The sequence below is a fragment of the Euleptes europaea genome, chromosome 19 (genome assembly GCF_029931775.1).
Source record: "Euleptes europaea isolate rEulEur1 chromosome 19, rEulEur1.hap1, whole genome shotgun sequence".
Taxonomy (NCBI): Eukaryota; Metazoa; Chordata; class Lepidosauria; order Squamata; family Sphaerodactylidae; genus Euleptes; species Euleptes europaea.
Window position 1 is genome coordinate 7,536,506 of NC_079330.1, and position 24,791 is coordinate 7,561,296.

At 48.5% G+C, this 24,791-nt stretch overlaps 1 protein-coding gene across 1 annotated transcript in view; it reads left to right on the plus strand.

Annotated features, from left to right (window-relative positions):
• Positions 1-24,791, plus strand: part of GABRD (gamma-aminobutyric acid type A receptor subunit delta) — a 40,100-nt gene that overhangs the window by 1,498 nt on the left and 13,811 nt on the right. Inside the window, exons 2-4 of the mRNA XM_056865526.1 lie at positions 2,839-2,967; positions 3,675-4,297; positions 20,026-20,042. Coding sequence (XP_056721504.1) covers positions 2,839-2,967; positions 3,675-4,297; positions 20,026-20,042 — 769 coding nt within the window. The remainder of the gene's footprint in view (positions 1-2,838; positions 2,968-3,674; positions 4,298-20,025; positions 20,043-24,791) is intronic.

The following is a 24,791-nucleotide window of genomic DNA, read 5'->3' on the forward strand; positions in this document are numbered from 1 at the left end:
CACTTGTTCTGCCTTGCTTCCTTCTAATCCGCATCCACTGGGGGTGGCTAATCCTCATCCGTCCATCAGATTTATAGACATATTCCACATCTGCCAGTGTCCCTGCACTGAATATAACAGAAACATTCCTTAACTTCCAATGCAGAGACGTGGCAGAATTACTCACCACTAGAGGTGGCTGTCTGTTGCTTCTCTGCATGAGTGAGTGCTCTGGGCTCCTTTTAATTGGTCTCCCATCCGGTGGGCAGTTCTTCTGTATCCATAACGGGTGTGTGTGTTACAGGGGGTGTTACCGCACTTGTATTCCCAGCGATGTATTAAGAGTTTGAAAATGTTATCAAAAATACTGTTCACACTTTCTATGTATTCCCAGCGACGTATTAAGAGTTTGAAAACGTTATAAAAAATACTGTTCGCACTTTGTTTGGCCCCTTTAGCTGTGAAGACGTCTTCCAACCATTTATAAGCCGTGGTATCCAAAAACCCTTTTAAAGCAATGTTTTTTATAACATTTTCAAACTCTTAATACATCGCTGGGAATACAAAGTGCAGTAACCCCAGGGTCATATACTATTTCCTGATGCCAGCAGTCAGTAGGATTATTCCCTTAAATGGAGATGCTAGGGACTGAAGCCGAGATTCCCCCCCCCCCCGTGCCGAAGCTTTTCACAGCACAGTCGTAAAAAACAATCACACCCTTTTAAGCCCCCTGAGTTCAGTGGACTTAGAAGGATACAACTCTGTGTAGCACCGTAGGTGAATCAGTCAGTTAAAAGGGCTAACCATTAACTGACTGAGATTCCAGTATCTTGAATTGGGTGACACCTCTACCCATTAAGTAGCAGTGTCAAGGACTGTGTGTGTGTGTGTTAAGTGCCATCAAGTCGCTTCCGACCCATGGCGACCCTATCAATCAATGTCCTCCAAAATGTCCCATCTTTGACAGCCTTGCTCAGATCTTGCACATTGAGGGCTGTGGCTTCCTTTATCGAGTCCATCCATCTCTTGCTGGGTCTTCCTCTTTTCCTGCTGCCCTCAACTTTTCCTCGCATGACTGTCTTTTCTAGTGACTCTTGTCTTCTCATAATGTGACCAAAATACAATAGTCTCTGTTTAGTCATTTTAGCTTCTAGGGTCAGTTCAGGCTTGATTTGATCTATAACCCACTGATTTGTTTTTTTCTGCAGTCCACGGTATCCGTAACACTCTCCTCCAACACCACGTTTCAAAGGAATCTACTTTCTTCCTATCAGCTTTCTTCAGTGTCCTGCTTTCACACCCATACATAGTAATAGGGAATACGATGGCATGAATTAACTTAATCTTGGTGGTCGGTGACACATCCTTACCCTTCAGAATCTTTTCTAGCTCCTTCATGGCTGCCCTTCCCAGTCTCAATCTCATCATCAAGAACTGGCACGGCTGGCTGGGTTGTTTTGCCTTTGCAAGAGATCGGATATTGCTGCAGGGGAGGGGGTGACATCTTTCCCTGGATTAAAGGATAGATTTACATCTCTGAGAGAAGCATTTCCAGAGATTACCCAACTCAGACTGTCTTGTCACCACGCTCTCTGTCTGTAGAGACTATTTAAAATACTACCACTGAACGCCATAAATAAATAAACGTAATGGGAAGGGCAGAAAGATAAAGCAGTATGGCCTCCTGCATCTTCTGTTTTCCCTCTCCTTTTCCAGGGACAGCAAATCCAAAGAGAAAGCAATTGCGCATTCTGCTTTGCAATCAGGATTTTAAAAATGTTTCCTCCCCCCAAAAAAAGGGGGTGGGAGAGAGAGAGATTTAAAAGCTGTCCTTTTGAACGTATGCAACAACCTTATCAGCAGTCAGACCACTGGTCCATCTAGCTCAGCATTGCCTGCTCTGACCGGCAGCTGCTCTCTGGGGTGTCAGGCAAAGAAACATTTCCCCTCTTGTATCTTTGAACTTGAATCTGTGCAGGTAAAGCAGGCCATGGGGGTGGGGGTGTATAACTTCACTTGTGCACCTGCTGGGAAATCCAGAGCAAAGCAAATGGGAAGACTCCCCTTCTCTCCTTGGCAGGGGCACATCACACAAATAAATGGCGTTGTGGTTAAGAGTGGTGGTTTGGAGTGGTGGACTCTGATCTGGAGGACCGGGCTTGATTCCCCACTCCTCCATATGAACGGCGGAGGTTAATCTGGTGAACTGGATTTGTTTCCTCACTCCTCCACATGAAGCCAGCAGGGTGACCTTGGGCTAGTCACAGTTCTCTTAGAGCTCTCTCAGCCCCACCTTCCTCACAGGGTGTCTGTTGCGGGGAGGGGAAGGGAAGGTGATTGTAAGCAGGTTTGATTCTGCCTTAAGTGGTAGAGAAAGTCGGCATATAAAAACCAACTCTTCTTCTTCCTCTTAAATTATCACTGCATATCTGTTTGTGTATTAAACCCTGTAAGGTGGACCGGCGAAGACCCACTGGTGTGAACGTGAGTAATGTGACCCCAAAGCAAGAAGAAGGAGTTGGTTTTTGTATGTCAACTTTCTCTACCACTTAAGGGAGAATCAAACCTTCCCCACAACAGACACCCTGTGAGGTAGGTGGGGCTGAGAGAGCTCTAAGAGAACTGTGACTATCCCAAGGTCACCCGGCTGGCTTCATGAGTAGGAGCAGGGAAACAACGGGCCTTGCTTCTGCGTAAACGCTCACAAACCTGGTTCATGAGTCCATGAAATGCCACGGAGATCCTGTTGTGTGAACGGTTCCTCATTCCTAAGTCCCACAGGACTCGGTTGGAGCAGCCGTGTGCCAGCCAAGGGTTTTCTCGCGGAAACTCAGAAGCCAGCCCATGCTCTGATTTTAGGGGAGTTTAGCAACACGTGGGACTCGCCCCCCAACAAGCGGCTGATTCCAGAGTTGCGGCAGCCCGATGCTCCAAAGCACATTTCTCTCCGAAGTCAGTCTCTGCCATGCCACTTGACTCTCAAGCCAGGCAAGCGTGTATCACCAGCGTGGTGTAGTGGATAAGAGCGGTGGTTTGGAGCGGTGGAGTCTGATCTGGAGAACCGGGTTTGATCCCCTACTCCTTCACATGAGCAGCGGAGGCTAATCTGGTGAACTGGATTTGTTTCTCCGCCCCTACACACAAAGCCAGCTGGGTGTCCTTGGGCTAGTCACAGCTCTTAGAGCTCTCTCAGCCCCACCTACCTCATGGGGTGTCTGTTGCGGGGAGGGGAAGGGAAGGCGATTGTGAGCCGGTTTGATTCTGCCTTAAGTGGTAGAGAAAGTCGGCGTCTGAAAACCAACTCTGCTTCTTCTTTTGCTCGGAAGCAAACCCGGGCCGAGTTCAGGAGAGGCGAGCGGTTTAGCGGAAAGTTTTTCCAGGGCTCTGGACCCGCTTCTCTCCCTCTCCTTTCCTCTCCCATCCCTCCGCACCTCCTCCCCCCCCCCACTCGGGGGCTGCATTTGAAGGACGCGGGGGAGAACCTCGTGCTTTGAGCTCCCACCCACCGCTCCCTGCCATCGTCAGCCCATCCCCGGGAACAATTCACCCGCCTGCCTTTTGGGTTAATATTTTGTAACCACCCCTCCACCCAAGCATCCTCCTCTCGGTCTCCCCCCCCCCCTCCCCACCTGCACTCCTTCGCCTGGATCTTTCGCATCGGGCGTGTAAACGCGAAGTTCTCCCCTCGCCTGCAGCCGCCGCACTCTTTGGTTCGCGCCAGATCTGTAATTTCAGCGGGTTTATTTTCGGCTTTGCAGGGAGCTGCTCATGTAGAATTTCCCCTCCCTCCCCCTTCCCCAAGAAGCGGATCTTTTTGGCCGAGAGGGGAGCCAGACAGCGGGACCAGTGGATCCTTCTCGCCCGGCACCCTTGGAGCGAAGGGGGCACCCGGGCAGAGTGCTGGAGGGGGCGGCCAGGGGCTTCCCTCTCCGGCCCCCACCCACCCACCGACAGACCCCGGCCGGATCCCGGATCCGAAGCCAACGGGGGGGCCGCAGAGCCGCCTGCTGCCAGGCAAGACTTGCTGGGCTTCGAAGCAGCTCGCTCAACTTCCCGGTGCCCAGCCGAGCCATGCCGGCCACGTCGCCCCGCAGCCGCCCGCGCCGGATCGGGCGACTTGGCCACGTCTGAACGGACTTCCCCGCCCGATCCGACACGCACAGGTGGCCCTGGGGATGTGAGCCGCCCCCGAGACCCGCCGGGCTTACTCCCAGGGAAAAGCGCACCCGGGGATCGGCCGCCGCCAAGCGATGGAATTTCTGGCCTGGCTGGTCCCCTCCTTGCTGTGGCTGGGCGCTCGGCAGCACACCTGCGCCAGGTAAGGGCGTGCGCAAAGCGGGACTGCCCCGGGCGCTGCACTGGGAAAGGCGGCGGGCCGGGGATCAAATCTTGCCCACCTTAACCCCCTCCTTCCAACTAAGCAGGCAGGAATCGCCCCCCTTTCCCCGAGAGCTTTTAAGCGTTAACTTTTGTACTTAGCAACGGTGGCTCTGCTGGGCAAACCAAGAAATGACCAGTCCATAATTTCAATGGTAGGTTTATTGTAGCTGTGAGAGGCAGAATAACAACAGGGAAACCCCCAGAAACCCAGAAGACAAAAGTCAGAGACTGATGTGCATTGTAACGAGTGGAATAAGTATTTGATCCCCTATCAACCAGCCGGGTTAGGGTTAGGGTTAGGGTTCTGCTGTCGGCAGAAGCAATCAATCCATCAGATTCCAAACTAGCCACCATGACCAAGACCAAAGAGCTGTCCGAGGATGTCAGGGACAAGATTGTAGACCTGCACAAGGCTGGACTGGGCTACGAGACTATTGCCAAGCAGCTTGGTGAGAAGGTGACAACCCTAACCCTAACTGTCAACCTCCCTCGGTCTGCCATCAGTGGCGGGGAAGGAAATTCTCGCTAGGACTCCCCACCTCCCAGTGCCCCCCCCCCCGTCCCTCTTCTCCGCTGCCGCCGTGCTTTTTGGTCTGTTTTTATTAGCGGGGATTCGCTTGCAACCCGGGATCGCTTCCCCCGTGCTGGAGCTGGCTTCTGGACATGTGCAGAGAGCCTCTCTTCACCTAGCATGCAAACTCTCCCTCCTGTGTGTGAGGCAGGAAAAGAGGGGGCGCGAGGTGACTTTGAACCCAGGCACCTCTCCCTTTTGACAAAGGCGCAACCCGATCCTCTGCAAGGGTATTCAGAAGTAAGATACCCCCCCGTGCGCCTTTAATTCAGTAGGGCTTCATCTCAAAATATATGTGCGTGTGGGGGAAGAGCTGCGTCTTCCAAAGCCTTTATAGTGCAGGGTTTTTTTCCCCCTCAATGCGTGTGCATAGGCACGTGTGCGTAAACCGTGGCCATCCCGCGTTTGCACAGGATTAGGAATATTGCAGTTTTGCGGAATTTTCTCCCACGATATCTCTCCCCCTCTGCTGTTTTCAGGGAAGGAGCAAACCCTTGTCCCCAAACTCACTCCAGAGGCTTAGGATCTGGTGCCAGAAGTCAAGCGGGGTGGATTCCATAAGGATCTGCCCTTCTTGTGTCTGTTAAGAGCACCAAAAGAGTTTGTTAAGAGCACCATGCGCTGTCCGTGGTCCTGAGCTCCCCTAGCAGACACGAGGGCGCACGAGTCAATAATTTACAAATAGAGACTCACACACACAAACCAAGAATGGCCTGCAATTGATATTCTAAGGATGCAATCCTGTACAGCTCTCCTAGAAGTAAGCCCCACTAGAGTAAGCCCCAGTTTACAAATAGAGACCCACACACACACACCAAGAATGGCCTGCAATTGATATTCTAAGGATGCAATCCTGTACAGCTCTCCTGGAAGTAAACCCGATTAGAGTCTGCCATTCATGTGGAGGAGTGGGGGATCAAACCCGGGTTTGATCCCCCAACCCTTCACATGAGCGGTGGAGGCTAATCTGGTGAACTGGATTTGTTTCCCCCACTCTTCCACACAAAGCCAGCTGGGTGACCTCTCTTAGAGCTCTCTCAGCCCCACTGACCTCACAGGGTGTCTGATGTGGGGAGGGGAAGGTGATTGTAAGCCATTAAGTGATAGAGAAAGTCGGCATATAAAAACCAAATCTTCTTCTTCTTCCTTCTGAGTAAATTTGCCCAGGATGGTTTCAGAGTTCTGTGTAAGAGGTGAAATGGCAGGCGGGACGACGTCCCTGCAGTCTTCTCTCTGGCAAACAGCTGTGCTGTGGATGCCTTCTTGGAAGAAATTTCAATTCCCAGGGGATGGCTGGAGGGTATCTAATCCAGCAACCTGGGATAGTGTGGTCAGTGTATTCTGGGACTCTTAGCCCCGTATTGGATATCAGCAGGAGATAAATGCAACCAGGAAGGGTGCCGGATCTTTGCATTTGGTTCTGGTGCTGCATGCTGACGTGGTACGCAGTTTTGAAGTCTTCCAGCATGGTGTAGTGGTTAAGAGATGAGGACTCTAATCTGGAGAACCGGGTTTGATCCCCCACTCCTCCACATGAATGGTGGACTATAATCCGGAGAACCGGGTTTGATCCCCCACACTTCCACGTGAATGGCGGACTCTGATCTGGAGAACCGGGTTTGATCCCCCACTCCATCACATGAATGGCAGACTGTGATCTGGAGATCTGAGTTTGATCCCCCACTCCTCCGCATATATGGCGGACTCTGATAGGGAGAACCGGGTTTGATCCCCTACTCCTCCACATGCAGCCTGCTGGGTGGCCTTGGGCTAGTCACAGTTCTCTCCAAACTCCCTCAGCCCTACCTATCTCACAAGAAAGGTGTCTGTTGCGATGAGGGGAAGGGAAAGCGATTGTAAGACGGTTTGATTCTCCTTTCGGTAGAGAAAATAGGGGTATAAAAACCAACTCTTCTTCTTTTACCTTATTAAACTTTTGCCTGCTTCTAATTTAATCCTCCCCCTTCGGTTTGCTAATTTAGTTGGGCTGCCCTCTAGCAAAATATGAGTCTCTTCAAACAACTGGAACTCTCCTTTTTTTGGCCCCAGCCCACTTAATGGGACCCCAGAGGGTTTTCAAGGTCTGTTCAGAGGTGGTTGGCCATTGCCTGCCTCTGCATAGCAACCCTGAACTTCCCTGGTGGTCTCCCATCCAAGTACTAACCAGGGCTGACCCTGCTTAGCTTCTGAACTAGCCTTTGCCATCCAGGTCAGGGTTGGCCACGGCTAATAGTACCTTTGTGGAAAGATAAAGGCAGTCTCCTTAATCTGTATGCTTGATGTACTGGATTTTATCCATTTAAAATGTGTATAAGCCCACCCTTCTTCCAGGCAGCAGGGACACAAGGCTGGGTAACAGGTTAAAAGCCATATAAATCATAAAAAGTTTTAAACATCAAACTATTAAAGCGGTTAGTGGAAACCTTTTAATCTTTACCTGTACTATAGGGGCAGCAATAATAAATCTTTATGCAGCTCTAGAGAGTCCTTCCAACAGCCCTGTGAAGCTCATTAGTATTATTAGCCCCGTATTGCAGAAGGGGGCCCCTGACCTGGATGGCCCAGGCTAGCCTGATCTTGTCAGATCTCAGAAGCTAAGCAGGGTCAGCCCTGGTTAGTATTTGGATGGGAGACCACCAAGGAATACCAGGGTTGCTGTGCAGAGGAAGGCACTGGCAAACCACCACTGGCAAACCAAGAGACTGTTAGTCTCTTGCCATGAAAACCCCAAAAAGGGGTCGCCATAAGTCGGCTGCGACTTGACGGCACTTTACACACACACACATTGCAGAAGGGGAGTCAGAGGCTGTGAGGCTTGCCTGAAGCCCTGTAGGGATTTCAGAGATGCGATTCGAACTCAGGACTGCTTCACAGAGATTGGTGGGCAGGCTGAAAACGGGCCACCTTTCTCCAACTCTTGTATATAGACACAGAATATAGCAAGAAAATTTCTGTTTCCAGTTGTTGGTTGTGTTTCTCGAGAAGCTGCTAGCTAGGCGACTGCGTTGTGTCTTTCTTACATGCTGTCCCTGGATGAAGATCTGGAGGCAGAGGGTGGTCTGATTATGGAATGAAAATGGGGGTGTGTGTCTCTAAGTAATATTCAGCTTCCCAGAGCTTGCAATAGAGGGCAAAAGATATGGGGGGGCTAGAGATGAAGAGAGAGTTCTGTTATTAATATTCCTATTGTTCGTGGCATTTCAAGACTCTACCAGGTAAAGGTGCAAGCACCAGGTCATTACTGACCCATGGGGTGATGTCACATCCCGACGTTTACTCGGCAGGCTGTGTTTATGGGGTGGTTTGCCAGGGGCTTCCCCAGTCGTCTTTCCTTTACCCCCAGCAAGTTGGGTGCTCATTTGACCGACCTCGGAAGGATGGAAGGGTGAGTCAACCTTGAGCCGGCTACCTGAACCCAACTTCCCTCGGGATCGAACTCAGGTTGTGAGCAGAGCTTTTGACTGCAGTACTGCAGCTTAACACTCTGCGCCACGGGGCTTCCCAGAGCTTGCAACAGAAGGTAAAAGATATTGGGGGGGGGGATAGAGATGAAGAGACAGTTCTATTATTAATATTCCTATTGTTCGTGACATTTCAAGACTCTAGCAGAGTGAGAATTAAATCCCAATGCTGGTGTGTGTGTGTGTTTAATACCACAATTGTGGGATGTGTCTTTTAGGAAGAGTCTCTTTTCAAAAAAACATTCCAAGGTATGAACTGGAGATTATCAGAAATGCAATTTACTAGAAATGCAAGTCCTTGAACATGTCACCCACAAGTCATAGCCATTATTTTTATAACCGATTTTACTAGTAGATTGGTTAGCCCATCTCAAAAAGCAGGAAAACTGAGCCGCCCACAGATGAGGTGAAGGCTTCCACATATAGGTGCGCATAAAAGTATGGCAGCAAATTAATAAAAAAAGAGGAGCCCCTCCCCAGGAGGCAGGTGAGAGTAGAGGCCTATGTTTATTAGGAGCACATGTGGATGGAGGGGGGACCGAGGCAGATGGGGAAATTAGGCTACTTGGACATCTTTTATATAGTCCTATGGGGGGGGGGGTTTTGGCATGGAACTATGGGGGCCAATTTCTTTCCAACCCACTGCTGTATTATTAGGATGCTGGGGTTGTGATTTCAATTCCTAATACAAGGACAGAACTTACTGTGCTTTCATTAATGGCTGCTAAATTTTATATCGGCTCCCGGTGGAAATGTTAGAACAGGAGCAGCCTGATTAAAGTTTGGGAAAGCCGACTTGTGGACAAAATCTCTCAAATTAAAGAAACTTCTGAGCCTTTTGTGGTGAGATTCTCTATTGTTTTGTACTTACGTATACAAAACCTGCTCTTTCGAATACGGTACTGCCTTATTATATTAAGTCCGTGTTTCTTCTTTATAATGTCTCCCTGACCTCAGGACGAATGGTAAATATGAGTCAGCTCGCCAGTACCCAAACCCTTTTAGTTCGGTCTTATCCTTGTATTTCTTGCCGTGATTGTTGTTAAAAAGACTACTTGTTTTTTGGATTTCATATATCTATACAGTTCAGGATCAGATCTCCTGTTTTGCATTACTGTATCCTTCTACGTATCTTGCTAAGGTGAACGTGGGTGCCATTCTTGTGTTTTCAAATGGGCACGGGGTTTTAATTCAGTTGAAGACTGTTGTAAGAGGGGGCAGAATTCCTGTACTTTAGGGTTGCCTGCTCCAGGTTGGGAAATTCCTGGATATTTGGGGGGGGGGGAGCCTGGGGAGGGCAGGGGTTTGGAGAGGGGATGGACCTCAGCAGGGTATAATGCCATAGAATCCACCCTCCAAAGCATCCGTTTTCTCCAGGGGAACTGATCTCTGTAGTGCGGAGGTCAGCTGTAATTTTGGGGGGCATCTAGGCTCTGCTGGAATTTGGCCACTCTCACTTTGAGCTAGTGATGTGGAAGTTGATGGGACTTAGTGTGGCGTGGCTTCTCTGCCCACCTATGGCATTATTGTTAGGGCTCTCTACTAATTAAAGGCACAGTTTTAAACAGAAGAACTAATGGATTGAATCTGCATGTAAGTCAGACAACAGTCAGGAAAAGAAAACTGTACTTTCTTTGTATTTAGATGAGGCAGAATCTTGTCACAATAGCCATCTTGGAAGACGCCTTCCTTCATGGGTACATGAGGAGGAGGGAAAGCTTTTCAGACAGCATCCTCTGTCTATGGCTTCTTATATCCTAATTTTCTTTTTTAAAAAATTGTCGCTAGTCAATGAGCGTGCGTGTGAATCCCCATTCTGTTATGGAAACTCGGTGAGTGGCTTTGAGCTACCTCACAGGGTTGTTGTGAGGATAAAATGGAGGAGAGGGAAATGACTTGTCAGCTGCTTTGGGTCCCCATGGGGGAGAGTAGCAGGGTATAAGTATCTCAAGTAAATAAACTTTATCATTAATATTTCTGCTGGCTACCCTCTCACTTTCATTCTCACTGGGCTTTTAAAGCTTTTTAATTTTTTTAAAAATCTATTTGTATCCTCAAAGTGTCATATGATGCCACATTTTAAAATCATGGTTTAAAACAGCATAAAATACCACAGTGTAACAAAGTACACAGGAACACATGAAGCTGCCTTACACTGAGTCAGACCCTCGGTCCATCAAAGTCAGTATTGTCTACTCTGACCGGCAGCAGCTCTCCAGGGTCTCAGGCAGAGGTCTTTCACATCACCTACCTGCCTGGTCCCTTTAACTGGAGAAGCCGGGGATTGAACCTGGACCTTCTGTATGCTAAGCAGATGCTCTACCACTGAGCCACAGCCCCTGGCAATATCCGTATTTTAGAAGCTCTCACAACCAACTAATTATTTTACGAGGAAGTAGGTTGAATATATTTATCTCATAGGGGTATGTTTCCATAGAGTTCACCAAAGCAGCCATTTTCTCCAGGGGAACCGATCTCTGTCATCTGGAGCTCAGCTGCTATTCTGGGAGGTCTCCAGCTACCGCCTGGAGGTTGGCACCCCAGGAAGGAAAGGAGGTTTGCCTAAGGCCTGGCAAGTTTTTGAGGGAAGGGAGGCTTCCCGGGAGACAGTTCACACTCAGTTGCTAGAGTGCAGCAACCTTCACTGATGTTAGGGTAACCCCAAACGAAGGCTGTGGATCCAAGCACACTTATGAAGGGCCAGAACTCAGTAAGACAAACGTCTGGGTAAATGTGCTTTTGAGATTTGGCTGTGAAGCCCCAGATCGTTGGTCCCCAGAATACAGTTTTGTGTCTCTCTCTCCAGGCCGCAAAGCTGTGCTTACCTTGGGCTGCTTATATATGGGAGCCAGCGTGGTGTAGTGGTTAAGAGCGGTGGTTTGGAGCAGTGGACTCTGATCTGGAGAACCGGGTTTGATTCCCCACTCCTCCACATGAGCGGCGGAGGCTAATCTGGTGAACTGGGTTTGTTTCCCCACTCCTGCACACGAAGCCAGCTGGGTGACCTTGGGCAAGTTACAGCTCTGTTAGAGCTCTCTCAGCCTCACCTACCTCACAGAGTGTCTGTTGTGGGGAGGAGAGGAAAAGGTGACTGTAAGCCGGTTTGATTCTCCCTTAAGTGGTAGAGAAAGTCGGCATATAAAAACCAACTCCTCTTCTTCTTGCATTACATGTGACAAAGCAACTTAAATCCTAAATGGATATACAGTCTGACGCTATTTGTGGTTGTTGGGAAATGTCCCCCCTGACTGAGACTTGCTCCCAAGTGAGCTAGTGCAGAATTGGGGTCTTGGCCTGCAATCCTCTGCGTGTTTACTTGCAAGTCAGTTCCACGGAATACAGTCGGACATCCAAGTGAGTATGCGTAGAAGCAAGCTGTCAGGATGCACACCTCGGTTTGTCGAGGCTTCCTTCTGAGTAAACACGACTAGAGTTGCACTGTTGAAGGGGACGGGGCAGGGGTGCAGTTCTCTGCACTCTTACTGAGGATCGTTCCACTGCAGTTTAAGTAAATGGGCCTGAGACCTGGATAGTTCTGGGTAACTGCACAGGGAAAAAATAGCGAATTTGTGTCACTTAACTGGAGTGACTCCGGTAGGTGCTGGGATTATTTTGGGAGGGAGTAAGGCCATTGCCACAGGAGCCTATCCTACCCCGTTTCCAAATCCGATGTCAAAGACGAGTTCATCTTCTCTTCTCTGAGGCTCGCTCTTCTCTGAGGCTCACCATTTGTTGCGTAACTTCGTTTCATTACTGGATTAATTGCCTAGTTACTTGACTACGATCCTCCAATTACACGCAAGTGAGGCCAGTGAGAAACGCAGAGGAAGGAACGCTAGCTCTGTTTATCTTCTGGAGACGTAATGCCCAAAGCTTTAAAAGGATGTTGGCCAACCTAAAGGCCCTTCTGCTCCTGTATGAGACAGTGTGGCCTAGTGGGTAAACGGCGGTTACCTAGGTTCAGCTCCCCACTTGGCTGTGAAACTCAGCCAAGCGCGGTGTAGTGAGCTAGCGTGGTATAGTGAGCCAGTGTGGTGTAGTGGTTAAGAGGGGTGGTTTGGAGCAGTGGAGGCTAATCTGGTGAACTGGATTTGTTTCCCCACTCCTACACATGAAGACAGCTGGGTGACCTTGGGCTAGTCACAGCTCTCTCAGCCCCACCTACCTTACAGGGTGTCTGTTGTGGGGAGGGGAAGGGAAGGTGATTGTAAGCCAGTTTGATCCTCCCTTAAGTGGTAGAGAAAGTCGGCATATAAAAACCAACTCTCCTCCTCCCCCTCCTCCTCTGGGTGACCTTGGGCCTGTTTCTCACAAACCTACCTCACAGGGCTATCGTAAGGGTAAAGAGGAGGGTGGAAGAAGCTACGATCCCCTGAGCTCAGTGGAAGTAAAGGAGATAGACGTAGGCCTGACTGAATCATCTGAAGCCCTTCAAAAGTGACACGGGTAACATAATCTAAGGACAGGGGCTTTTTTGTCTTGGCACCTCCTCTTTGGAATGCCTTCGTTGCTGTCCTTTGCAACTTTTTGGTGTCAGGTTAAACCTTTTCTAATAACCCAAATATTTGTAGATGGAAGACTGATGTGATAGTTTAACTGTGTTGTGTATAGGTTTACCACGGGATATAAGCTAGTTTAGGTGGGTTTAAAAGGGGGTTGTGCAAATTAATGGAAAAGTCCAATCAGAGGCTGGGATGGCTAAATAGTCTCCATGTTCCAAGGCAGTATACCATCGATTATAAGTTGCTGTGTTCAGTCAACAATATAGGGAAGATTTGGTACAGGGTCACCATAAGTCAGCTGTGACTTGACGGCACACACACAGAGACACACACATACTAAGAACATAAGAAAGGCCCTGCTGGATCAGACCAAGGCCCATCAAGTCCAGCAGTCTGTTCCCACAGTGGCCAACCAGGGGCCTCTAGGAAGCCCACAGGCAAGATGACTGCAGCAGCACCAACCTGCCTGTGTTCCACAGCACCTAATACAATAGGCATGCTCCTCTTATCCTGGAGAGAATAGGTATGCATCATGACTAGTATCCATTTTGACTAGTAGCCATGAATAACCCTCTCCTCCATGAACATGTCCACTCCCCTCTTCAAGCCTTCCAAGTTGGCAGCCATCACCACGTCCTGGGGCAGGGAGTTCCACAATTTAACTGTGAGTTGTGTGAAGAAATCCCTCCTTTTATCCGTTTTGAATGTCTCACCCTCCAGCTTCAGCAGATGACCCTGCATTCTACTATTATGGGAGAGGGAGAAAAGCTTCTCCCTGTCCACTCTCTCCATACCATGCATAATTTTATAGACCTCTTCCATGTCTCCCCTTAACCGCCTTCTTTCCAAGCTAAACATCCCTAAGCATTTTAACCCCTCCTCATAGGGCAGTTTCTCTAGTCCCCCAATCACTTTGGTTGCTCTTTTCTGCACTAAAGCCCCACTTTGCAGTTTCGGCCACCCTACCATCTTCCTGCTCCCCCCTTCCTCGCCCCAGTGCTTGGCTGCAAATGGCGGCAAGCTGCAAAATTTCACAATCCACTCTCTCTTCCCGTGACGTTCCTCGACATCTGTGCTGCTTGATTTGTAAGGCGTGGGATGCAGGGCACGGTTTATTCTACAGCAACCGCTGATCGAATTATTAGATTCATGGCCCTAATTGAAACACCAGCTTCCTTGTCCTCGGGATGGTGCAGTATTTTATGCGGCGTCCAGGGCTCCATTGGCAACTTCTGAGTAACTGGAAAAAAACCCAGAAAGGCTCCCAAGCCTTACGTCTGGCACCCTCGTTCGTGGTATGGTAACCCCTTTCCTCGGTTCAGCATCCAGTTTACTTGCTGGCTCGAGGAATGTGTTAGAGATCAAAAGGAACCAAAACAGAATACAGTCTGCTGATCTGGGGGCTAGATTTCCCTAACAGCGTGGTGTAGTGGTTAAGAGCAGTGGTTTGGAGTGGTGGACTCTGATCTGGAGAACTGGGTTTGATTCCCCGCTCCACCACATGAGTGGCGGAGGCTAATCTGGTGAACTGGATTTGTTTCCCCACTCCTACACACGAAGCCACCTGGGTACCCTTGGGCAAGTTACAGCTCTGTTAGAGCTCTCTCAGCCCCACCTACCTCACAGGGTGTCTGTTGTGGGGAGGGGAAGGGAAGGTGATTATAAGCCAATTTGATTCTCCCTTAAGTGGTAGAGAAAGTCAGCATATAAAAACCAACTCTTCTTCTTCTTCTAACAGGTGGCAGTCCAACAGGTGCAGTAGGCAAATGTGTTTCTTAACCTACACATTTCCCAATGTATTTTGCACAGTTAAGTCTTTATCAGGGGTCCATGCAGACATTTGAGATTTCATTTATGTACACATGGCATATATAGTCCGCTTTTCTCCCCAGCAGGGGCCCAAAGCAGCATACAACGCCATTCTCCATTTAATGCTCAAACAACACCCCTGTGAGGTAGGTTAGGCCGACAGAATGGCTGTGAGCTTCCCTGGCAGAGTAGGGATTTGAATCTGGGTCTTCCAGATCATAGTCTTGACACCCTAGCCACTATTTTTATTTATTATTTATTAATTTTATTTCTAGTGCATCTTTCTCACCCGAGACTCAAGGTGGATTAAATAATGCAAGTCAGTACAATCAGCTTTCCTCCCTCCCTCCCTCTATCCCTCCCTCACACACACACACACACACACACACACACACACACACACACACACACACTATTTTTGGTCTCCTGGTGCTGAATTTCATGTGCAGTTTTTAACCAATCTTTTATGTGCTGTCTAAAGAACTGGCTTAAGGATGCTGCAAAAGACGAAAGCACATTCAGATCCCTGGCAATCAAAATGGCTTATAACGGTACAGGGAAATAAAAATATATGAGAGGGGCCATATTGGTGTATCTCTGCTCGGAATCCTTTCTTTGCGCATGGATGGGTCCGTTTCAACCCAGAGGTGATGAGCGGGGCTATTATGTGCATTCTGGTCTCTTAAGAGGAAGTATGTAAATGAGCGCCAAGAAGATCTAAATGTTGGTGCCCATGCAGATTATGCAAATAGAGCATATTTGCATAAATGTTCTATTTTTACATCATCCTTACTGTTTTGTGCGATTCTACCCGTCATGGAAAAGGGGTAAGAAGTGTGGGTCTCTGAAACCCCATCCCCGAACTCTAGAAATTCTGCCTTGCTTTTCGTCTAAAATACAGCACTTTATGCAGCTTGCCTGTGTAAAAATAGTGTAGGCTATACTGTAATGCAGCCAAAAGGCAGCGCTAAAAGAATAGTACAACAATTTTTAAAAAGAAGCAGTCTCGTTCAAATTATGCGCAGTTAAAATAGCTTATGCTTCCCTTTAATGCTGTCTTAAAACTCCACTTCCCAGCTGAGCTATGTAGGGAGTTGTAAAAGCTGCAGCTTCTCAGTCTTAACGGTCATGGAATTAAACGAGGCGTGCGCTGCTGGATGGATTCTTTTGTAGGCCTTTTGGGTGCTCTGCCGTGGGGCAGGATTCCTGTCCTCCCGTATGCGATTAAAGCAAGCAGCTAGTCCTCAGGATTCTGAGAGAGGTTTTTTTTTTAGATGCTCAGGCATTTAAGAGAAACACAGAAACAAAAGGATGGATGTGGAAACATTTCTGGAAGGTAGGGCATCTGTGTAGCTTACAGTTCTCTGCTTCTCAACACTACTTCCCTCCTTCCTGTTGCTCCATACGTCTTTGGATCGTGCCTGCCTGGCATTTGAATCAATGGACCACAGGCTGTGGAATATGCCATTTCAGAGCAGTGATGCTTTGGGGTGGAGGGTTCTGTCCCTTTGAAGACCACTTGAATTTTATTAAAGAAGCAAACAAGCTTCATATTTGGAATCACTGCCTAAGGCGAAGAAGAGTTGGTTTTTATATGCCGACTTTCTCTACCACTTAAGGAAGAAGCAAACCAGATCACAATCACGTGTGTTTATAAAATGCCTGGAATAACCTCATCAGCTGAACTTCTAAGGGGAAAACATACAAAAAAAGAAGAAGTCCATGCTGCTGGTCATTATCGAGGAAGTTAGTGTTAGGGGTGTGCAGATTAAACCAGGAAGAAGAAGAAGAAGAAGAAGAAGAAGAAGAAAGAAGAAGACAAAAAAAAAAGAAGAAAAAGAAGGGGGGAAGAAGAAAAAGAAGAAGAGTTGGTTTTTATATGCCGACTTTCTCTACCACTTAAGAAAGAATCAAACCGGCTTACAATCACCTTCCCTTCCCCTCCCCACAACAGACACTCACCCTGTGAGGTAGGTGGGGCTGAGAGAGTGTGACTAGCCCAAGGTCACCCAGCTGGCTTCATGTGGAGGAGTGGGGAAACCAGCCCGATTCACCAGATTAGTGTCCGCCGTTCATGTGTAGGAGCATGGAATCAAACCCGGTTCTCCAGATCAGAGTCTACTGCTCCAAACCACTGCTCTTAACCACTATACCACGCTGAGCGAACATGGTGATTTAATTTTAAATGAGGCACTTGGTATAGAGTCAGGGAGGGAAGGCAGTGGGTATAGCCCGATCCCGTAAGTTCTCAAGAGCTAAGCAAGGTCATTACTTGGAAGGGAGACCACCAAGGAAGACTCTGCAGCGGTGGTCCGCTGCTTAATCACTTGCCTTGAAAGACCCTTGCTGGGGTTACCAGAAGTCGGCTGCAACTTGACGGCACTTTACACACACACAGGTATAGAGGCCATGGAAGTCCAATTGGGTAGTGTTAGCTGGTGGTTGGAGGGCGTTTTGTCCCCCCCCTTTCGACAGAGTACACAAGAATGTGCCTGTTTTCATCTTGGCAGTGTTGGAGGCTGTGAATATAAAGGAGCCAAGGCGTCTTAAACCACTGAACTCCTGTCACCAAAAGCTCTCAAGTTCCCCCAAGAGCCACATTTACGAGAAACAGAGCTATCTTGACTTACAGTGTGACAAATTCACTTTTCCTTTGTTTTGGGTGTTGTCGTGCTTGGAGTTCTCCTTAACTGCCTCCAGCAAACCGCGCCGTTTCATTCTTTAATTAAAAATAGAAACCTAATCTCTTACGTTTTGTTGTTCTAGGCATTTGTAATATTTTTAAGAGTTTTTTTTCTGGGAGGGGGATATAATCGTCACACTCCCCACCCCCCACCCCAACTGTTGTGACGCATGGGGCGAGGGAAGGTTTAATGAAGATGCAAATAGATACAGACCTTACGCTGTTTAGAAAAACCTTGCAGAATAAAGCCAAGGAAGGGCTTTGATGTTCGTAAGGTTGCTGTGAATTAAGCCTAATGCTTTTCCAATTACATTTCAAAATATAGAACATATTTACAACGAGCTTCGGGTAAAATGAAGGGCGGCAGATGGAAAGGATACATGTATTGGTCGGGATTATCCCGGAGGCCAAAAGAGGGCAGAATCTATTCTGTGACCCCAGTTTGCCTTCATGCCATTCCCAAATTTGTAGGGCTGTAGATAGGGTTGCCAGGTCCCTCTTCGCCACCGGTTGGAGGTTTTTGGGGTGGAGCCTGAGGAGGTCGGGGTTTGGGGAGGGGAGGGACTTCAATGCCGTAGAGTCCAATTGCCAAAGCGGCCATTTTCTCCAGGTGAACTGGTCTCTGTCGGCTGAGTTGTAATAGCAGGAGATCTCCAGCTAGTACCTGGAGGTTAAACCTCAATAAATTGCTACGTGTGCTGAGACAACACTAGTTAAGGAGAAATACAGCACCCAAGCTCAAGTACACAGCATATAATCAAGAGAATATATTGTCGAAGGCTTTCACGGTCAGAGTTCATTGGTTCTTGTAGGTTTACACCAATTGAACATCGAAAGAATTATTAATCAACTGAAGAAGCTTTCACATTGCGAAACGCACACGAATCCAGAAGTGTCGTTTTGGAGTTTCATTTGGATTTTCTTATAGTTTGGACATTGAATGCGCATTGAAATTTGGACTTTGGACTTTGCATTTTGGACTTTGGACTCTGGATTATGAACTTTGAACCAAATATACGGTGAAGTAACTGGGCTTAAGAATTTTTTGCTGTACTTTTTCGGTTTGTTTGAAACAATTTTGGATTTTGAGACATATTATTCATTACTGTATACTTACCTTAGTCCGTTATTGTGGTAGTTACCACTACTTTATTTTGGACAATATATTCTCTTGATTATATGCTGTGTACTTGAGCTTGGGTGCTGTATTTCTCCTTAACTAGTACCTGGAGGTTGGCAACCCTAGCTGTAGATGTAATATCGGAACCTGGCACCTGGGATTTGTTGAGCCCCAGAGGTATTTGTGGTATCACCTGAAAGCACTGCAATAAAATCACTGCGGAAAATACTAGGCTCCACAATGAAATTTCTAGGTGCCGTGGCAACCTGGTGCCTGGGATTTGTTGAGCCCTGGAGTATACAATACGGTCTAACTCTGTATAAGGAAGAGGTAGAGGTTCATACGGGAAACGACTGAAGCTGAGTATCAGACATGCGCTCTGCAGGTGGAAGATCCCTGGTTCTAACTTCATCCCCCCCCCCCCGTCCCGTGGTGCAGAGTGGTAAACTGGAGTACTGTAGTCAAAAGCTCTGCTCACGACCTGAGTTCGATACCGACGGAAGTCGGTTTCAGGTAGCTGGCTCAAGGTTGACTCAGCCTTTCCATCCTTCCGGGGTCGGTAAAATGAGGACCCAGCTTGCTGGGGGTAAAGTGTAGACGGCTGGGGAAGGCAGCGGCAAACCACCTTGTAAACATAGTCTGCCTAGTAAATGTTGGGATGTGATGTCACCCCATGGGTCAGGAATGACCTGGTGCTTGCACAGGAGACTACCTTTTTAAACCTCATCGTCTCCAGTTAAAGGATATCAAGTGGGTAGTAAACATTGTGCAGTCTTTCTCACCTCGAGACCCTGCAAAGCCAGAATAAAAAATACTGGGTTAGATGGATGGATGGTCTGATCCAGTAGGGTCTCTTCTCCTCTTTCAAGTTTCTCAGTAATTTGGAATTCCCTGTAACAAATAGTGCAGTCCTGAGCAGAGTAGCAACTTACTATGGACTTGCACCCTTCTCAGTCTGCTTAGGATTGCACTGCTAGTGAGGTTTCCAAAGGACAGTTGCTACAGTGGGAATCCTCGATTGCTTTATGTTCTACTGCCCCATTTTAGAATATGAATACATGAAGCTGCCTTCTACTGAATCAGATCCTTGGTCCATCAAAGTCAGTATTGTCTACTCAGAGCTGCACTAACTCTCCAAGGTCTCAGGCAGGGGTCTTTCACATCACCTACCTTCCTAGTCCCTTTAACTGGAGATGCCTGGGATGGAACCTGGGACCTTCTGCATGCATGCCAAGCAGATGCTCTCACATCACCTACTTGCCTGGTCCCTTTAACTGGAGATGCCGGGGATTGAACCTGGGACCTTCTGCATGCCAAGCGGATGTTCTTCAAACTGAGCCACAGCCCCCCCCCCCATGGGATGGTTTGATGCAGCCGTCAGTTCCTTCACAATTTGCACATTTTCCTTCCTAATGTGCTCGTGAGCGTGGATAAAATAATGCCAAAAGAACTCTCTGACGTGGTTATGCGTACAGTTATATAAAGATTCTTTTCTTTGTGGTATTCTTGCTGTTGCACAGGAGTGCGTTGGGGGAAGGTATGCAGGGACCAAAGGTAAAACTATGTACGTTCCAACTCTGGAATGAACGCTAGCCGGACAGATTTCTAAACTGGAATTCCAGAGAAGAGGGGGCAGCGCAGGGCAAAGTTTCAGAGCGATGAAAGAATGGAGTGTGGGAAAGTTTCTCGTCTCTGGAGCGGTGGAGTCTGATCTGGAGAACTGAGTTTGATTCCCCACTCCTCCACATGAGTGGCGGAGGCTAATCTGGAGAACTGGCTTTGCTTCCCCGCTCCTCCACACGAATCCAGCTGGGTGACCTTGGGCTAGTCACACTCTCTCAGCCCCACCTACCTCCCAGGGTGTCGGTTGTGGGGAAGGGAAGGTGATTGCCAGCTGGTTTGAGTCTCCCTTAAGTGGTAGAGAAAGTCGGCATCTAAAAACCAACTCTTCTTCTTCTTCAAACTGCAAAGAGCCGGTCCATTGGCTGCGGCAGGAAACAGACTTCTTCGGCGCAGTGTTATGGAACTGGCGATGCGTTGAAAATTGTATCCACTTCCGATTAGGAAAGCAAAGCAAGGGATTAAAGGTGCTCTGCCAAGGGGCGATAATGCAGATGCCTCTTACCTGAAAACAGGTGGACGGGGAAGGCTTAGAAACCAGGCCAGCAGGAAAGAAAAACCCGACGACGGGATTTACATTTTATAATCCGGTTGGTAAAGAAGTAAACCTGCTTTAGTCGATTCAGCAGTTTTGCTCCTTGCTTTGGGTGAAAAAGGGCCGTGTAAGAGGAGCGGATTTGCTTGTTAAAATCAAGAGCCTTTAACGACGTGGAGGGAGTATTTATCTTTTAGCCCGCACCTCGCAATAAACAGAGGCCAAAGTCGCCTGCGGAGAAGCCAGACGGGGAATAGTGGATGATTTCTCTTACGTAATATTATATTTATAGAGTTTCTCTCTTTCTCTCTCCCCCCTCCCACACTTACTAGTACTTGGCATTCTTGGTGTACAGCAGGGTCCCCAACGTGGTGCCCAAGGGCACCATGGCGCATGATGACACCTTTTCTGGTGCCCGCCAAGTGTTTTTAGGAAGTGGGCGGGGCCAGGTAGGGCTTTTGCCCAGGAAGGCTTCTGATTGACTCGGCTAAGGGGAGACATGATAGAGGTCTATAAAATTATGCATGGTTTGGAGAGAGTGGACAGGGAGAAGCTTTTCTCCCTCTCTCATAATACTAGAACGCGGGGTCATCTGCTGGAGCTGGAGGGTGAGAGATTCAAAACAGACAAAAAGAAGTATTTCTTCACACAACACATAGTTAAATTGTGGAACTCCCTGCCCCAGGATGTGGTGATGGCTTCCAACTTGGAAGGCTTGAAGAGGGGAGTGGACATGTTCATGGAGGTGAGGGGTATCCATGACTACTAGTCAAAATGAATACTGGTCATGATGCATACCTATTCTCTCCAGGATCAGAGGAGCATGCCTATTATTTTGGGTGCTGAGGAACACAGGCAGGATGGTGCTGCTGCAGCCGTCTTGTTTGGGGGCTTCCTGGAGGCACCTGGTTGGGCCACTGTGTGAACAGACTGCTGGACTTGATGGGCCTCGGTCTGATCCAGCAGAGCTTTTCGTATGTTCTTATGTTGGAGACTTGATTGGCTGTGCAGATTTTTAAAAAATGTTGCTTTGGCAGCAGCTGCCGCCACAGCACAAGGATCTTCACTGTGTGACTGGAGTTCAGCTGCGGCAGTCATTTTGCGACTTGCTCCGCCTCCTGTGGCGGCCACTTTGTCGTTGCACCCACCACACCGTGTCAGAATTACAAAGGTGCCTGCAGGCTCCGAGAGGACCTCTGTCGTAGGGGCTGCCAACTGATCTCTGGGGACTCAGACGGCCTGATAGGTAGGAACTGTTTTAGGCTGCTGTTTGCTTGCTGCTTTTGTAGATTGAAGGAGGATTGTTTTTTAACGTTTGTTTTGCAATACATTTTAATTTCTGAAATTGGTTTCCAGCATTCTTTTTGGAGAAGAGGTATTTTGCATTCGAGCGTTACGTTAATGCAGTGTTAAGTCACTCTTGCAAAACAACAAACAGTTTCCAGTGATATCTGAAAACATCCAATTAAATTTGCAGAAAGTTAGCAACCATTTATTGAATTTGTTTTTAGATCAATATGTGCCATGGTTTGCGTTTACAGTTGCTTCTAACAGTTTAACATTGTCTCTTGTATTAATTGTTTCCTACATATCTTTACTGGTCCGTTTATTTACTGGTCCGTCAATTATACCCCACCTTTCTCCCCAGTGGGGAATGACATCATTCTCCTCTTCTCCACTTGATCCTCACAACAGCCCTGTGAGGTAGGGTTGGGCTGAGGGTGTGCGACTGGCTCAGGGTCAGCCGGTGAGCTTTGGTGGCAGAATGAGGATTTGAACCTGGGTCTCCCAGATCCTAGTCCGACACTCTAACCACTACACCACACTGCTTGTTTGAGAGCTGCCCCGTACTGCAGTCAACTATAAAATTCCTCCAATGGAAAAACATTTCCCTTTTCAGTAGAGGGGCTAGTGATTTCTGCCTATTCTCCTGTAGTCCCATATGCCGTTCCTGCAGATCTGCTGACCCTCTGGCACAAACCTCCCTGTGGAAGGTTGTTGGTGAAGCTGCAGGGAGAAGCAAAGAAGTCCTGCTCCACAGACCCTGCCGATGGTTGGATCTGTGCTGTATTTTATGTCTTGTGTGTCATTGGGCAGCCTGCTGAGGCTTCCTCAGATGAGGAGGACCTTGAAGCAGCAAGCAATGGAAGGGAGGAACAGCAGCAGGCTGAGCAGTCAAAGACAGAGGAGTTCCCCCCGTGCCTCAGGTGAGGGGACTCACCTGTGTCAGAAGGCTAGCCGCAGGCAATGTCACCAGCAAGCCCCTCAAAGCTGCTGGAGCAGAGGCGCCAAAGGTTCAGAGCACACCTACACGAGCGTAGAAGGAATGCTAGACTGCAGGCCCAGCAAAGAGCACTCCCTGCTGACAGTGATGAGGCTAATGAGCTTCACTCAGCAGGGAATGCTGAGTCAGAGGAACAAGCATCGGCTGGTTTACCCTAAGCCTATTTAAGCAGGCACTTGCATCCAGGCCAGTGTGGGAACAACGTGTTACTACCACCTTATGTTCTCGTTGGGCTCTGATATCGCCAAATACTTTTGTGGCCTTGGCTTTGGAAGGGACTTTGACTTGGAATTTGGACTCCACTTCTGACACTAAGACTCTCATGGTTTGGGCCTTGGAAGGGACTTTGACTTGAGCATTTGGACTTCGCGTCCGATACTGACTTTGGATCCAGACCCGGAACAGCCCGGTATTGACCCTTGAACTGTTATTCGACTACGCTACCCACCCCCCTCTGGCCCTCAAGTCTGCCGGCATTTGGGACATTGTGATTCATCGCAAGACTCATCTTGTGATTCTGCCCCGTTGTCACAACTACGCCCATCCCCACGGCTTTCAAATTACACGAACTAATGAGGTTTTGCAGTTGGGTAATGAGAGTCCCTCGGCTTCTCCAGAGTTGCTCTGTCTTTGACGGTTCTGCTAGCTTTGACTAATGATGCTGATTACTGGATTAATGATAATGACTACTGGAAATGAACATCCATGCAGCGCCATCCCAAACCACTCAGCGCATTTTGCACTGAGCACGTGCGTTTGAGGACACGGCAGCCTGCGGTCCAGCCCCGCCAGGGCGAACGATGTAATCCACCGCTTAGTTTTGGAAAGGAACGTGGGTTTTCCAGACTGTGTCACATGAACACATGAAGCTGCCTTATACTGAATGAGACCCATGGTCCATTGAAGTCAGTATTGTCTACTCAGACCGGCAGTGGCTCTCCAGGGTCCCAGGCAGGGGTCGTTTACATTGCCTACCTGCCTGGTCCCTTTAATTGGAGATGCCGGGGATTGAACCTGGGACCTTCTGCATGCCAAGCAGACACTCTACCTCTGAACCACATCCTCGACCCTTAAGAGAGGTTTGTTGCTCCCCTTCCTCCTCCCTTCTGATCTCACTCTAAGACATTATGAGTGATATTAAGGTTGCCATGAACACATGAAGCTGCCTTCTACTGAATCAGACCCTCGGTCCATCAAAGTCGGAATTTTCTACTCAGACCGGCAGCGGCTCTCCAGGGTTCTCAGGCAGGGGTCGTTCACCTCACCTACCTGCCTGGTCCCTTTAACTGGAGATGCCGGGGATTGAACCCGGGACCTTCAGCATGCCAAGCAGGTGCTCTGCCTCTGAGCCACAGCCCCTCCCCTCAGATTAATGTGTTAAATGCAAATGCTGCCTTGGACTTGCGCCTCCTTTTTTGGGTCAATGTCACTCTGGGAAGGGGGGGAAATTCTCTAAGAAAGTTATGTAAGTCCCAAGGCAGGCGATGTTTATGGTATATTAGACTACAGCCTTTCATCAATATTTAACAAGATTTCCCCTCTCCTACCAGCAATATCTCTTTTTAAGCTCTGCGCTCCCTTTCTGAGCCTGGTGGGAGCTGCCGCGCTAGATTTGCGGGCGGCTCCAAAAACACGTTTTGCCTGCCGTCTCCTCTAGCCCTGGTGTTTAGATCACTGCTGGCTTTGAGGCTCAGCGACTGGTTTTTAAATAATAAATGCAACAGATGACGGCTTCTGTTCTGGCTCTGGTAGGCCAGCACCCTGACCTTCTTAGGCCAGCACCCTGACTTTCAGTGGGAGAGCATTTGCTTGGCATGCAGAGGGTCCCAGGTTCAATCCCCGGCATC